Here is a 14,139-nt window from a genome sequence, read left to right on the forward strand (position 1 = left end):
ATTAATTAACTTGTTTATGACACTAATGTGACAAAGCAGTTCAAGACGCTCTTGTAAATTAAACGTTCAACTGTTACCTTCGTATATACTTTGAATGTTGAACTGAAATTCCCTAAATCCACCACTTCCAGTTTACAGAGTGGCTAGAAGACTCAAAATTTCCAATGAAGTTCACTTTAAGTCTGAAAAGGAGTGGGGAAATTGTCATGCTGTCTTTTATGCATTATCTATTTCTTTTAAATTGGATGACACAGCTTGTTGCCAACTTTTAAGAGTTATTTTGCCCTGGAAGTTCATCATGTGCTTGTATAAACAATATCTGTTCCTGAGGGATCCAATAAGTTACCAACCTGCTTTAGAATGGATGATTCCCCCACTTAGAAGCAGATTTAGCAGGATAAAATTCAAAGAAAACTAGACAAGGGTATTTGGAGGTGATCAGAGATGTAAAGATTTAGTTTTAGCATAGTTGTTGTCATCATAAATTGGAAGATTCAAACTAATAGTACTTAACTACAAACCATAAGTTTTTCTGTTGCTTATTCTTCAAACAGAAATAAGAGACAATCATGATGCTGAATGATATTCTGAGCTATGGGTGTTTAGAAGCAAAGACTGCACACATTTTGCTGGAACATGACAGATCAACAACACTGTGTTGGCTATTGTTTTGGTTAGGTCACACAACATAAAATGCACTGTTGAGTCTATTTATTTTGTCAGACCAGGTTAGGCTGGCAAGTTATAACACTTTAGAGATGAGTTTCAACATGCATTCAGTTCCCTTTTTGAACAGAATAAACCATTTATTTTGGTTAGCATGACCAAATAAAACCGGTTAAGCCATGCATAATTCAACAAGCATATTAGTGAATTGAGAATGCAGGAATTGGCTTGAAAATATTATTTGTAAGACCATTGCAATAGAGTTGCATAAACTGAAATAAGCATAACCAGATCTCACTGGATTTTAGCTCAAAAGCATTTATGAGGACAAGCAATTCCAGAATCAATTTTGATGCTGATATCAGGGTTTTGCTTACATTCTCTAGTTGTACATTTATAAGAGCTTTTGTTCTTTTACAGAACCATTCAATGAAGTCAAATAACAGGTCCTAGAAGAGAATATGACTACAACATAAGGTGTGACAAGTTGATTCTTAATATTCAGTCTCAGACCCAACTTCAGAACCATATTTGCTTCCTCCAGGCGTACTCCTATTAGAATTCCGTTTGGTAGGCACAAGTGGGTTGTTTTCTTCCTCATCAATGGCTACTGGCTGTTCAGTATCTTTGCTATGAAAGACTGGGTGAACGTATGCATCTTGGAGGTAACTTCTCAAATTTAGGTTTGGATCCGTAGCCCGCTCTAGCGTGTCCTTCACCACTGCATCCTGCAAAACGAGATTACTATACAAATTCAAAAACCACTTTATTGTGTCGTATTCTAGCTTAAACATAAAACTAACATGCTGGATTAAATAAAAAGCAATCTTCTATAGAACAATTTAAGTTATAAGGTCATTAAACTAATGTTTTGGTAATGTAACAAATTCGGGTCATAGATTTTATGATAATTCATCTGCATGCTTCTGTGTGAAGTATCAGATTGTCAAGCGAAGGGAAGCTGAATGAAGTTCTTTTATTCCTCAATTGAATGTACAATCTAGTTTCTGACAAAAATAACTAATCAAAATTTTCATAGTGAAACGAATCAAACTTCTAAAGATATAGATCTTCCCCACAGAATGAAGTAGTTTTCTTGGATAAATCGGGTGTTTTTAATTTCAGATGATTTTGTAATGGAGCTTCACATTTAATAAGTGGCTCTTGCATTTGTGCTTGATTCAGGACACTTAAGGTTCCATGAGTGTGGCATAAATTTTCTGACAAGCAAGAATCATAACAGCACCCACCCTCCCCCACCCCCCCCCACCCCCCCGCTCGGGGGGTATCCTCTTTCTTGATTTAATAAAATCTCCCTCCTACCATGGATGTTTGTTATTTCAAAAGAGTTATTGTAAATTATGGACTTAGAAATACCTGTAGTGGAAATTTCACAAAAGCGGGCTCAAATCGACTCTTGCAATATTTATGAAACCATATGGTCAATATAGGAAGAGCAATAAGTACTGGTGTAGCATGTTTAGGGTCTTTTGTAGACATCAAGCCCATAAGTGTAAGCTGTGATATTATCATTGCGATAACCAACCGTCTGTGTACATCTGGCCAAAATGCCGCCCCACTCTCATATTCTTGGTCATATACATTTATGATCTTGCAGCAGGAAACAAGAGAAATGAGCAAACAATAGTGGAAAAGATAAAAAACACAAAATTAAGACCCAGTATAATCATCATCAGTGTAAGCCATGTTCTTGTAGGTGGTAATCAAGTGTCAAGTGCTGTAATGAAGCAAAAGAAGCATGCGAAGAACAATATGAACAATAAAACAGTTGAGTTATTCAATGACTATATCTACAATTCATAATTTATTGAAAAGAGTTTTGAGAATCAGCGCAAAGATGACTTTGGAATCAAAGCAGACAACAATCAGTTTTCAATTAGAATGCATCTCTTCCTTCTAACCACAAAGAAAAGTTGCAGTATCGATGTCAACTCCTTTTCTTTACATGACCACTGTTCTATGATTAGTATTTAAACAGCTTACTGATGTGCTGACCTGACCGAATTTTCCCACCTTTTATCAAGGAAAAAAAGTTTCCCACCATCCAATCTGGCAGCCCTCACCACCACATAAAACTTTGATGTAGTACATGGAAGATTGCCATATATTAAGTTCATAATGTCCTCAGCTGACAAAAAATAAACATAAAATGATTAATCTACTGTTGTACCACATAGTGCATACTTTACTAGCCAATTTTAGTGGTACCCAGAACCCCTCGGGGCTGAATCATGGGCAAACTAGCCTGAACGGCCACAAACTAGCCCGGAACCACCTAGAACCACTCGATTTCAAGGAGAGGAATTGGGCAGTTCAACTCCCATTATATACCAAGACCACAAACTATCCTGGTCTGTGGCCAATACATAAAATACCAACTAAAACTAGGCAGTTTGGTCTCGTATCATATACCATGGTTTCAACAATCATTAAAGTATTTTGTAGAAGATACTTCTCATGATAAAGAGAAGCATCTAAGAAATGAAATTAAAGTCATTGTATGAGACTTCTATATCACTTAAGAATTTTTATATTTATTAGGCTTAAGTTAAAATATATTTAAACATAAATTCCATATAAATGCTATTTTATTAATTAATCAATCTTTATAACTACTAGTCAATTAGAAGAATCAGTTAAAATTATTTTAATAATCATTTTATCTTCTCCCACGAACTCATAACTAAAGATTGTATAGATCAACAATGACTAGCACTTCAACTCATCTTATACTCCTCTCTGACACTCGCCTTACCTAAACTAGCTCATGTTTGAGAAAACTTGACCAGAGAGCTAATTATCACCAACTCCCAATCCTCTATTTCTCGTCCAAAACTAAACTGACTCCTCTATTCCTCATCTATCTACTCTCTCCCTCTACCATCAAAACCTATTAACCCCTGCAAGAGGCCATAGAACCTTATGCTCCCCTTCCACTCCTCTCTCTTCTCATTGCATCTCTGCAATGTTGTTGTCACGCCCCCGACCCGAGATTGTGAATCGAGGATCATGGCAACCGCCGCATATTCATGAAGAACTCTCTCCATAAGCATGCAAGGCATCTCATCACGATATCAATGCATCACAGCGGAATAAATTCAAATAATTATTATTCAACTGTAATTCAAGTAATTAAATCAAATGTCTTACATCCAATAAAATTTTTTTTGCTAAAAAAATAAAAACAATAGATCTAAATTCAATGAAGTTGACAATGCTAATCTCGCTTCTAAAAGCTCTGTCCCAATATTTCGTCCCACGCTCGAAATTAATTATCTGAATCTGAAAAATAGAAAGAAAGGTAATGAGCTAGACAGCCCAGTAAGTAACAAATATCTCAACTAGATAATTCAGATATTATATAATTTTCAAGAATAATGCTGCAAATAAACATAAGAGTATATTTCATGCTGATTTAATGCAGATCCAATATTTTCAAATATTCACATATAATATAATCATAAATCCGATTCGATTCAAAACACTCGTAACTCAACAGCCTTGACTATGACCAACGTTTAACCCCCATTGGCGGGGTCCACAGAATTTCTGCGCACAACCCCCACTGGCGGGGTCCACAAACACCAGCGCACAACCCCCACTGGCAGGGTCCACAAATACCAGCGCACAACCCCCACTGACAGGGTCCACTGAGTACCAACGTATAATCTCCATTGGCGGGGCCCACTGAAACATAGTTAGGCTGAGAGCATAAATCCGATCTGTATCAAAACACTTTGTACCATAATATATCATAATTTTTTTCACTGAACATGTGCATAAATCGACGTACCATAATATTTCAAAAGCACTTTTCTTTCAAAACATAATTTCATAAATCATGCATAATTTCAGAGAATAATTATTTATTTTCAGAATAAATATGGAATATCTCGAGAAGATGATTCATTAATTACTTTTCACGGAGCACTGAATGAACAGATCGACTAACTTCTAAGAGATTCTTCCGTGCTTATTATCCAAAATTATATTTTTACATTAATTTTAATTCAAAATTAAATCTAACAAATCCCAAAATCAAAACCTCACTTAAAATCAGATTCTTCCCTAAACTCGATCAAAATCATCAGATGAAGCCTTCCACTACGCTAATCCTAGAGGAATAACTTTAGAGAGAGAAAAATCCATCAAGAGAGAGAAACAACCTAGAGAGAGAAAATTCTAGAGAGAAAAGGTAGAGAGAGAAAGTCCAATTCCAGAGAGAGAAAGTCAGGGTTCAGACTGAAAGAAGAGAGAGAAGAGAGAGAAACTCTCTCTCTCATCATTTTTTTATTATTATTATTTTCTTATTTATTTGTTCATTTATTTATATATATATATAAGTATATATATATATATTGTTATTATTATTATTATTATTATTTTCTTTTCTTTTCTTTTCTCTTTTTCTTCTTTTTCTTTTCTTTTCTTTTCTTCTTTTTCTTCTTTTTCTTTTCTTTTTCTTTTCTTTCTCTTTTTCTTCTTTTTTTTTTCCTTCTTCTCTCGGGTCCTTCCAGGCCGAACAGGGGACGGCGGTTCTCCGGCCTTGACCGGCCGTTCGGGCCGCGGCCGCCACGACGGAGGCCGGCGACAGAGGGGGGCCACTCCCCCGGTCACGGAGGAGCACGACCGGCGATCGATTTCGATCGCCGGCGCCGGAAAAATCCAAGGGAAAAGAGATCGAAACAGGGGTCTCTTTTTCGACCGAAAATCGGCGACACCCGTCGCCGATAGCCTCAAGCAAAGGTACGGGAAGAAAGGGAAGGAAGAGAGGAAGGAAAGGAAGACTCACCCCGACCTCCGGTGACCTCACCGGCGAGCAATCACGGCGAGAAACCGAACGGTGTCCGCGGCTTCGATCGAGAAAGACGGAGAGAAAGAGAGAGGGAGGAGGCCGATGTTCGGTCTTTAGGAAGAGGGGGTCTTCTTATAGAGGACCCTAGGACTCCGAGAGGTCCTAGGATTCCCGATCTCGCCCGGATCTCGCCGGAAAAGAAGACTCCTATCGGGAGTCTTCTTCCCGATTTTCCTCTGTTTCTTTTTTTTTTTTTTTTTTTTGGGCTTGGGTCTGTTGGATTGGGCTTGGTTTGGGCTATAACATTCTTCACCCCTTAAAAAGAAATTTCGTCCTCGAAATTTTTCATACCTGTCACCATTGTATTGGAAGCCTGTGCATTCTGTCGAGTAAGCGCATACATTCTTCCCTGGATTTTAGAAATCTGTCCCCCACCCTTATGTTGTCCTTCATAAATTCTTTGACCAACTTGATTTTTTATATTTAGCGGGCAGCTAGCAATTTTATGATCCATCTGACCACATTTGAAACAAGTACCTGTATTCCAATAGCAATCCTTGTCTGCATGATTTTTGCCACATCTGGAGCACGGCTTACCATCAATCTGTTGAGTCTTATTGTCTACTGCTCCCTTAGCTGATCTTTTGATGTTTTTATTATTCTGCCCTTGTGTATCATTTGATTTTGCTCTCTTTCTTTGTTTTCTTTCCCTTTCCATACGTTCTTCATTGACTTCTCTTTCAATTATCAGTGCTTTGTTTACCACATCTGCATAAGTTGTCAATTCATATGGAACCACTTGTTTTCGAATTTCAGTTCTCAGTCCCATCTCAAACTTGTGAACACGTTCTTGCTCACCATCCACTAATCTCGGAGCAAATTTTGCTAACTCTGTAAATTTTGCTTCATATTCAGTCACACTCATACCCTTTTGCTTCAAATAAATAAACTCTTGCTCTTTCTAGATCTTTATACTCCGAGGAAAATACTGATCATAGAATGCAATTCGAAATCTTTCCCAGGTAAGTATTTCGCCGTCTTGTTCATACTTGCGCTGTAGTCACTGACACCAGTTGTATGCTTCTCCTTGTAGTAAATAAACTGCATATCGAATCTTTTCTTCATCAAGACACTCTTGGACAGCGAAGGCCTTCTCCATCTCCATTATCCAGTTATCAGCCTCCAAAGGTTCAGTAGTCCCCTTGAAAGCTGGAGGAGCAAGCTTTTTAAATTCTGAAATATTGTTCCGTTGTACTGGTTGCTCTCCATGTTGTGGTGGTGGATGCTGATGTTGTTGTGTATCTCGTTGTATCTGCTGTTGTTCAAGCATTTGCTGTTGTATTTGTTGTTGTACTTGTACCATCCTGATTAGGGTCTGCATTAACTGAGCCATATCTGGTTCTTGACGTGCTCTCGAAGCACTCCCATTAGGATCTACGACTCCCTCCTCCTGAGGGGTGCCCCTGATCAGATGGGGAGTGCTACCATCCCGTGGTTGTGATGTCTCTCTTGCAATTCCTTGAGTAGTTCTTGTCATTATACGGGGAGGCATGGTAACCTTGTAGTAGTAAAACCTTATTAGATTCATTTATCTATTTGATAGATTTATTATGATGCTCATACTTTAACATCCCAATATTCCTAATGTTTACCCACCTACACTCATACTATGTCAAATTCTATGTGTCATAATTTATCCACTTATGCTCTGATACCATATTAATTGTCACGCCCCCGACCCGAGATTGTGAATCGAGGATTATGGCAACCGCTGCATACTCATGAAGAACTCTCTCCATAAGCATGCAAGGCATCTCATCACGATATCAATGCATCATAACGGAATAAATTCAAATAATTATTATTCAACTGTAATTCAAGTAATTAAATCAAATGTCTTACATCCAATAAAATTTTTTTTGCTAAAAAAATAAAAACAATAGATCTAAATTCAATGAAGTTGACAATGCTAATCTCGCTTCTAAAAGCTGTCCCAATATTTCGTCCCACGCTCGAAATTAATTATCTGAATCTGAAAAATAGAAAGAAAGGTAATGAGCTAGACAGCCCAGTAAGTAACAAATATCTCAACTAGATAATTCAGATATTATATAATTTTCAAGAATAATGCTGCAAATAAACATAAGAGTATATTTCATGCTGATTTAATGCAGATCCAATATTTTTAAATATTTACATATAATATAATCATAAATCCGATTCGATTCAAAACACTCGTAACTCAACAGCCTTGACTATGACCAACGTTTAACCCCCACTGGCGGGGTCCACAGAATACCAGCGCACAACCCCCACTGGCGGGGTCCACAAACACCAGCGCACAACCCCCACTGGCAGGGTCCACAAATACCAGCGCACAACCCCTACTGGCAGGGTCCACTGAGTACCAACGTATATCCCCATTGACGGGGCCCACTGAAACATAGTTAGGCTGAGAGCATAAATCCGATCTGTATCAAAATACTTTGTACCATAATATATCATAATTTTTTTCACTGAACATGTGCATAAATCGACGTACCATAATATTTCAAAAGCACTTTTCTTTCAAAACATAATTTCATAAATCATGCATAATTTCAGAGAATAATTATTTATTTTCAGAATAAATATGGAATATCTCGAGAAGATGATTCATTACTTACTTTTCACGGAGCACTGAATGAACAGATCGACTAACTTCTAGGAGATTCTTCTGTGCCTATTATCCAAAATTATATTTTTACATTAATTTTAATTCAAAATTAAATCTAACAAATCCCAAAATCAAAACCTCACTTAAAATCAGACTCTTCCCTAAACTCGATCAAAATCATCAGATGAAGCCTTCCACTACGCTAATCCTAGAGGAATAACTTTAGAGAGAGAAATCCATCAAGAGAGAGAAAAAACCTAGAGAGAGAAATTAGAGAGAGAAAGTAGAGAGAGAAAGTCCAATTCCAAAGAGAGAAAGTCAGGGTTCAAACTGAAAGAAGAGAGAGAAGAGAGAGAAACTCTCTCTCTCATCATTTTTTTTATTATTATTTTCTTATTTATTTATTTATTTATTTGTTCATTTATTTATATATATATATATAAGTATATATATATATATTTTTTGTTATTATTATTATTATATTTTCTTTTCTTTTCTTTTCTTTTCTCTTTTTCTTCTTTTTCTTTTCTTTTCTTTTCTTCTTTTTCTTCTTTTTCTTTTCTTTTTCTCTTTTTCTTCTTTTTTTTTCTTCTTCTTCTCTCGGGTCCTTCCAGGCCGAACAGGGGACGGCGGTTCTCCGACCTTGACCGACCGTTCGGGCCGCGGCCGCCACGGCGGAGGCCGGCGGCAGAGGGGGGCCACTCCCCCAGTCACGGAGGAGCATGGCCGGCGATCGATTTCGATCGCCGGCGTCGGAAAAATCCAAGGGAAAAGAGACCGAAACGGGTCTCTTTTCCGACCGAAAATCGGCGACACCCGTCGCCGGCAGCCTCAAGCAAAGGTACGGGAAGAAAGGGAAGGAAGAGAGAAAGGAAAGGAAGACTCACCCCGACCTCCGGTGACCTCACCGGCGAGCAATCACGGCGAGAAACCGAACGGTGTCCGCGGCTTCGATCGAGAAAGACGGAGAGAAAGAGAGAGGGAGGAGGCCGATGTTCGGTCTCTAGGAAGAGGGGGTCTTCTTATAGAGGACCCTAGGACTCCGAGAGGTCCTAGGATTCCGGATCTCGCCCGGATCTCGCCCGAGAAGAAGACTCCTATCGGGAGTCTTCTTCTCGATTTTCCTCTGTTTCTTTTTTTTTTTTTTTTGGGCTTGGGTCTGCTGGATTGGGCTTGGTTTGGGCTATAACAGTTGTCCTCCTCATTCCTCCTTTTCTTCATCCTCTTACCCCTCCCATCTCTACTACCCTGTTGCCTCCTATATTGACACCAATTTTGCTTCAAAGGAGGCCCAAGCTAAGATTTCTCTCTCCTTATTAGTGCAACCATGTCATCCTTCTCCATCTTCCTCTTCTCCCACCTCATCTTTGCCACGCCATAGTCTCCTGCACTAGCATCGATGTTGCTTAAGAGGAGGCACAAGTAAAGATCTTTCTCCATTTATCTCTCTCCAAACATGCACCACCATGTCATCCTCCACCCCCTTCCTCTTTTTTCTTTGCTTCCACCACCTTATTTCTACGACCGGCCATCTCTTACACTAGCATCAGAGCTACCTAGGAATCAAACTCCAAAGACCCAAATGAAGGTGGAGCCCCTAACACCTTACTTCACACCCTATGAGCCTCTTTCTTACAATGTTAGATTATCATGTCAACCTATAACGAGGATTTCAGCAAGACAATGACCAAGTTTGATTAATTCGTATCTTTGGCAATTACTGTAGGACCCCTATCTTTTGCCTTCCTCTCTCTCTCTTTCTCTCTTTGTCCCTCTCTACCTCCCTCCCCGTCTCCCTTGTTATCTCTCTCCCCCCTCCCCCCACCCTCTCTTTCTCCCTTTTCACCAACCCTTTTTGGTGGTGGGCTCATTTTAGGCTAAGAGCCAAGCTACTTCCCCCATCCTCTCCTTTTTTCTATTCATCGGCCCTTCTTGGCAGTGGGCCAAGCTGAGTTGGCTTCCTCTCCCTCGCCCCTCCCTCTCCCTCTATCTTTACTGTCGGAGTCTCTCCCCTGGTTGAGCCTATCCCCCTCTTTTTGCTATCGGACCCTTTGTGCAGGTTGCTATCAGCCTTCCTTAATAGTAGGTCAGTCGTCGAATTCCATTTTTGATCTTCCTTCTCTCTCTTCTCATTTTGATGCTAGATCTATCCCCTTTGGTATGCTCTCTCTCTTGCTTGCTCCTTCCTTCCTTTGACCTCAAGGATGTTCCTTCCTCTTTCTTCCTTCATCCCCTTCTAGCCTCGAGATAGAAAAATGGCTTCTCCCTTCCTCCTCTCTTCCGTTTCCCAGTATTGGATGGCTAACGGGCCTCTTCTCTTCCTCCCCTTCTCTCGACAACATCTAGGTCCTAATAAGGTTGTCGCAGACTAACTGATTGCTTCTTTCTCTCCTACATTCTCTTTCGATGGTGGCAAGATGGAAGCTTCTCGATTTTGAAATTCAAATTTCAAAAGGCATTATTTTGTTTGTATGGGGGAAGGTTTGAATTTTCAAATATTGATGGGATATTGGGGAGAAGTTGAATTTTAATTTTCATTTTTAATGGAAAGTTGGGGGCTTCTCTTACTGTTCTTTTCTTGTAATCTTTTTTCTTAATAAATTTAGGTGGATTTTTCCTCCCTTTTCATCACAAAAAGAGGTGGGGGGATATCCTTTAGAATGCCCTCTCTCTAGGCCCCCCATATATCCCTTTATGACACCCCTCTTTCCCTTTCCCTTACTCTTAACCCTTTCTCTAGTCAATGAGTTTCCAGGATTAGATCTCCAAGAAGGTTATAGCAAACTTAGGTTGCTAGGTTAAAGGGAGAACAATTACAGAGAGCTAGAGAGGTAGGACTGGAGCTGCAAAGGAGGTGGGACTGAGTTGTTCGTAACTCCAAGTCATCAGCAAGCATACCTCAGCTTAAGGTTTGGTACATATCGATACATACAAGGAGGGTCAATACAAGCAAAAATCACTCAAAGCACCTAACCCAAAGAGAGTGGTTATTAAGGCTGGCTCACCCTAAGCCAATGGCACTAGCTCTCAAGCCAAGTTGTGCGCCTGAATACCTTTGGTGATGCCTATTTTATCCTATTAGAATAAGTGTTTATTATTGTTTTTTTTTTTTTTCTTTCTTGATATGGGCCAGTCCATGTTTTAGGCCAAATAGACTGCACCATCCTTATGTTGTACCTGCAGTACAACAAATCCATTGTAAGGCCTATTTATGGGCTGCCAATGGTTATGGGAAAAGATTCACGCACTCTTTTTTTACCCCTCTACACACCCTATTGTTATTCATTTTCCATCATTTGAAGGTGGAAAAGAAAGGAGAAAAAGGGAAATGTTAGTAATCAATTATAAAGCCTTCAAAATGAGCTTAAATCCATTAAATACTCAATCAGTTAAACACCTTTTTCAAAATAAAGAATCAATTCAAAGACACCATCTCTATTACTTAAATGATATAGTACTAACAGATACAAGTTCTCTTGAAGATTAAAAAAAACATAGAAAATCTAGATAAATGGCAACTAGTTATATAGAGAAAAAAATCTTTAAGTCAACTTTAGTCTCCAAGAGAAAAAGGGAAAGACAACTTTGAAGGAAAAATCTAACATCATAAAGAATGAAATCATTAAAGAATATAACAAATAAATAAGATTCTCATATTCCAACAATGAGTTCAACACAAGCACATACAAAGATAAAAACCCTTAAACAAGTGACTTGTTAAAGTCTTAGTCTTCATCATAACAAAATGACTTATTCGGACATTCAAACATGGAACAAGATAAACCCCTCCAATCGACTAAAGCACAATATACTAGCAGCTCTCATGATTATTTGAAAGCAGAATATAAGTAATAGTAGTTGAATATTCTTGTTGTTCGAGAAACAAAAGTTTAGTTATCAGATACTATTGTTCTAAAACCTTATCAATCTTGGTAAGATAAATAACAAAGTGATATCACACAACTGAGACCCCATTTACTATTGTAAAATTCATTTTAAATGATAGAATATCCAGAAGAATTTTTAAATGAATCAAGTATTTCATTTTCATCTTTACTAGTTGCATCAAAATCAACAATAGGACAAAGAAGGTCTTATATTTTCCCACTAATTGTTATAAATTACCCATTTTCTTTTGTTTACTAATCAAATAGTCATTGTTACTTCTAGACTTCTTTCATGTACATCAGTCCACTAGATGTAAATGTTGGTATGCTTCTTGTATATTGGACCTATGATTATTAGTAACCCTAATTATTTTTCAAATGCTAATATAAACTTCTAAATGTTACATGTATCTTAGTTTTCTTGTTGTGTTATTTATGAGATAAATATGCATGTTTCTAACTTCAACATGCACAAAAACAATGACCAAGTTAATTCAATGCTCCAACCTTTCTGACAAAAACATAGCACTGAAATAAGAAAATGTCATGAAAAAAAAATGTTAAACCAGAATTTGAAGGCCAAACAATGCCATACAAAGGGTGGTTAAAGTGTGTGTGCACCCATCGATGCTCTCTCAGCACAATCCTCGATATAATGTGTGCCCTGCCTGCCCTTTATTAGCGTATGATCAATCCTTAGCATTTCAGACCTTGGATGGAAGAAGAGATGTGGGCGTGGAATTACATCGCACTAGATTGCCCCCAGATGTCAAATCAAATATCCATTTTTTGAAGATCCACATTTTGGTTAAACTTTAAGTGATTTGCTACATTGTTTGATCAGGTTTTGCTTGACAAACTGGACCTGGATCATCCATGATCTAAACTAAATCAGCTTAATTTGCAAGTCCATGTGGCTATGCAAGTACATGCAGATACACATATACATATGCATGTAAGCATGCATTTATGTAGCTTTTATTTTATGCATATACAAATTTGTGATTTCATACATGTGCTGCGCAATATTTACTGTTCAAGGACTCAACAAACACAATAACCTTCAATATTTCACATGCTTGCCAATAATCTGATTAAATAAGAGGACATTTATGGTTGTGAATTGTGATTATCAAACCAAGGGTGGCTTAAATGATGGATCATGAGTTTGAGAACAGGTAAATAATACAAGAGAAACTCCAAAATTGTTTTTCTTTTTTTTTTTCTTTTTTGACATAAAGTATGGATTCCAACTATCTCTCTCTCTGTGTGGAAACCTGTTATATTCTTAAAGTTATATCAAAACCCATGTATGATGTGATGTAATGCAATTTACTGAATTTCTAATTCTTCACTTTTAAGTAATCTATATGTCACAAAATCAATGCAATATAGCTAATAAAGGTAATACACATTACATAGATATCTTCATAAAAAAGAAATCAAATTTCAACAAGCATCAAGCAGAAGTGATCTTTGAAAAGCTCAACAAAGGTGACAGAGTAAGAAAAACTTATTAAATCCATAATAATCAACATACCTGGTGACGAAAAACAACATAGGACAAACTGAAGAAGACCACTATGAAAGGAAGAAAAATCGGTGTGACAACAGAATAAACAAGGCCAAGCAAAAAGTACAATTGTATCCTGGGTTCTGAGGAGGCAAAATCTAAGCTCCCAGGATCCATAGCCTGCTCCCGGTCTTGCTCAGTTTTAACCAAAAATGTGTTCCTCAAATGGTAAATGATTAGTGGTTTCAATCTAAGGATTTCTGAAGCAACACCAGCCCAGCCATCAAGCATTATATAAGTAATGAAAAATGTTGCTTTCGCTGGAATAGCTGTCCCAACAATAACTGGATATCTGCATAAGAGTTGAAAATCTGATATCAGAACTTCACGAGCAGATGCTTTAATATGTAGTGCTTATGCAGTTCCCTTTTTTCTAATTTCAAGGAAAATAAAAAGCATAATGTGCTGATAGAGGTGTTTATCTGATGACACAAAAATATTTATGTAAACCTTGGTAACTTTAAGATGCTGAACTGAAAAACTTTGGTTGGGAAATTATTTCAAAAGCCTGCAAACAAGATAAACTCCTTACTCCTAGTGA

At 37.9% G+C, this 14,139-nt stretch overlaps 1 protein-coding gene across 6 annotated transcripts in view; it reads right to left on the reverse strand.

Moving 5' to 3' along the window:
* Nucleotides 1–944: 944 nt before the first annotated feature.
* Nucleotides 945–14,139, reverse strand: part of LOC105032498 (CSC1-like protein At4g02900) — a 120,055-nt gene continuing 106,860 nt past the window's right edge. For 4 of the 6 annotated variants that reach the window (XM_073261188.1, XM_073261189.1, XM_073261190.1 and 1 more), the window contains 3 exons: nucleotides 13,566–13,890; nucleotides 2,044–2,277; nucleotides 945–1,394 (listed from right to left, as the gene is read on the reverse strand). In XM_073261188.1, coding sequence (XP_073117289.1) covers nucleotides 1,161–1,394; nucleotides 2,044–2,277; nucleotides 13,566–13,890 — 793 coding nt within the window. In that variant the 3' untranslated portion in view covers nucleotides 945–1,160. The remainder of the gene's footprint in view (nucleotides 1,395–2,043; nucleotides 2,278–13,565; nucleotides 13,891–14,139) is intronic. The other 2 variants (XM_073261193.1, XM_010906956.4) reach the window with 2 other exon arrangements.

This window comes from Elaeis guineensis, chromosome 7 (genome assembly GCF_000442705.2).
Source record: "Elaeis guineensis isolate ETL-2024a chromosome 7, EG11, whole genome shotgun sequence".
NCBI lineage: Eukaryota > Viridiplantae > Streptophyta > Magnoliopsida > Arecales > Arecaceae > Elaeis > Elaeis guineensis.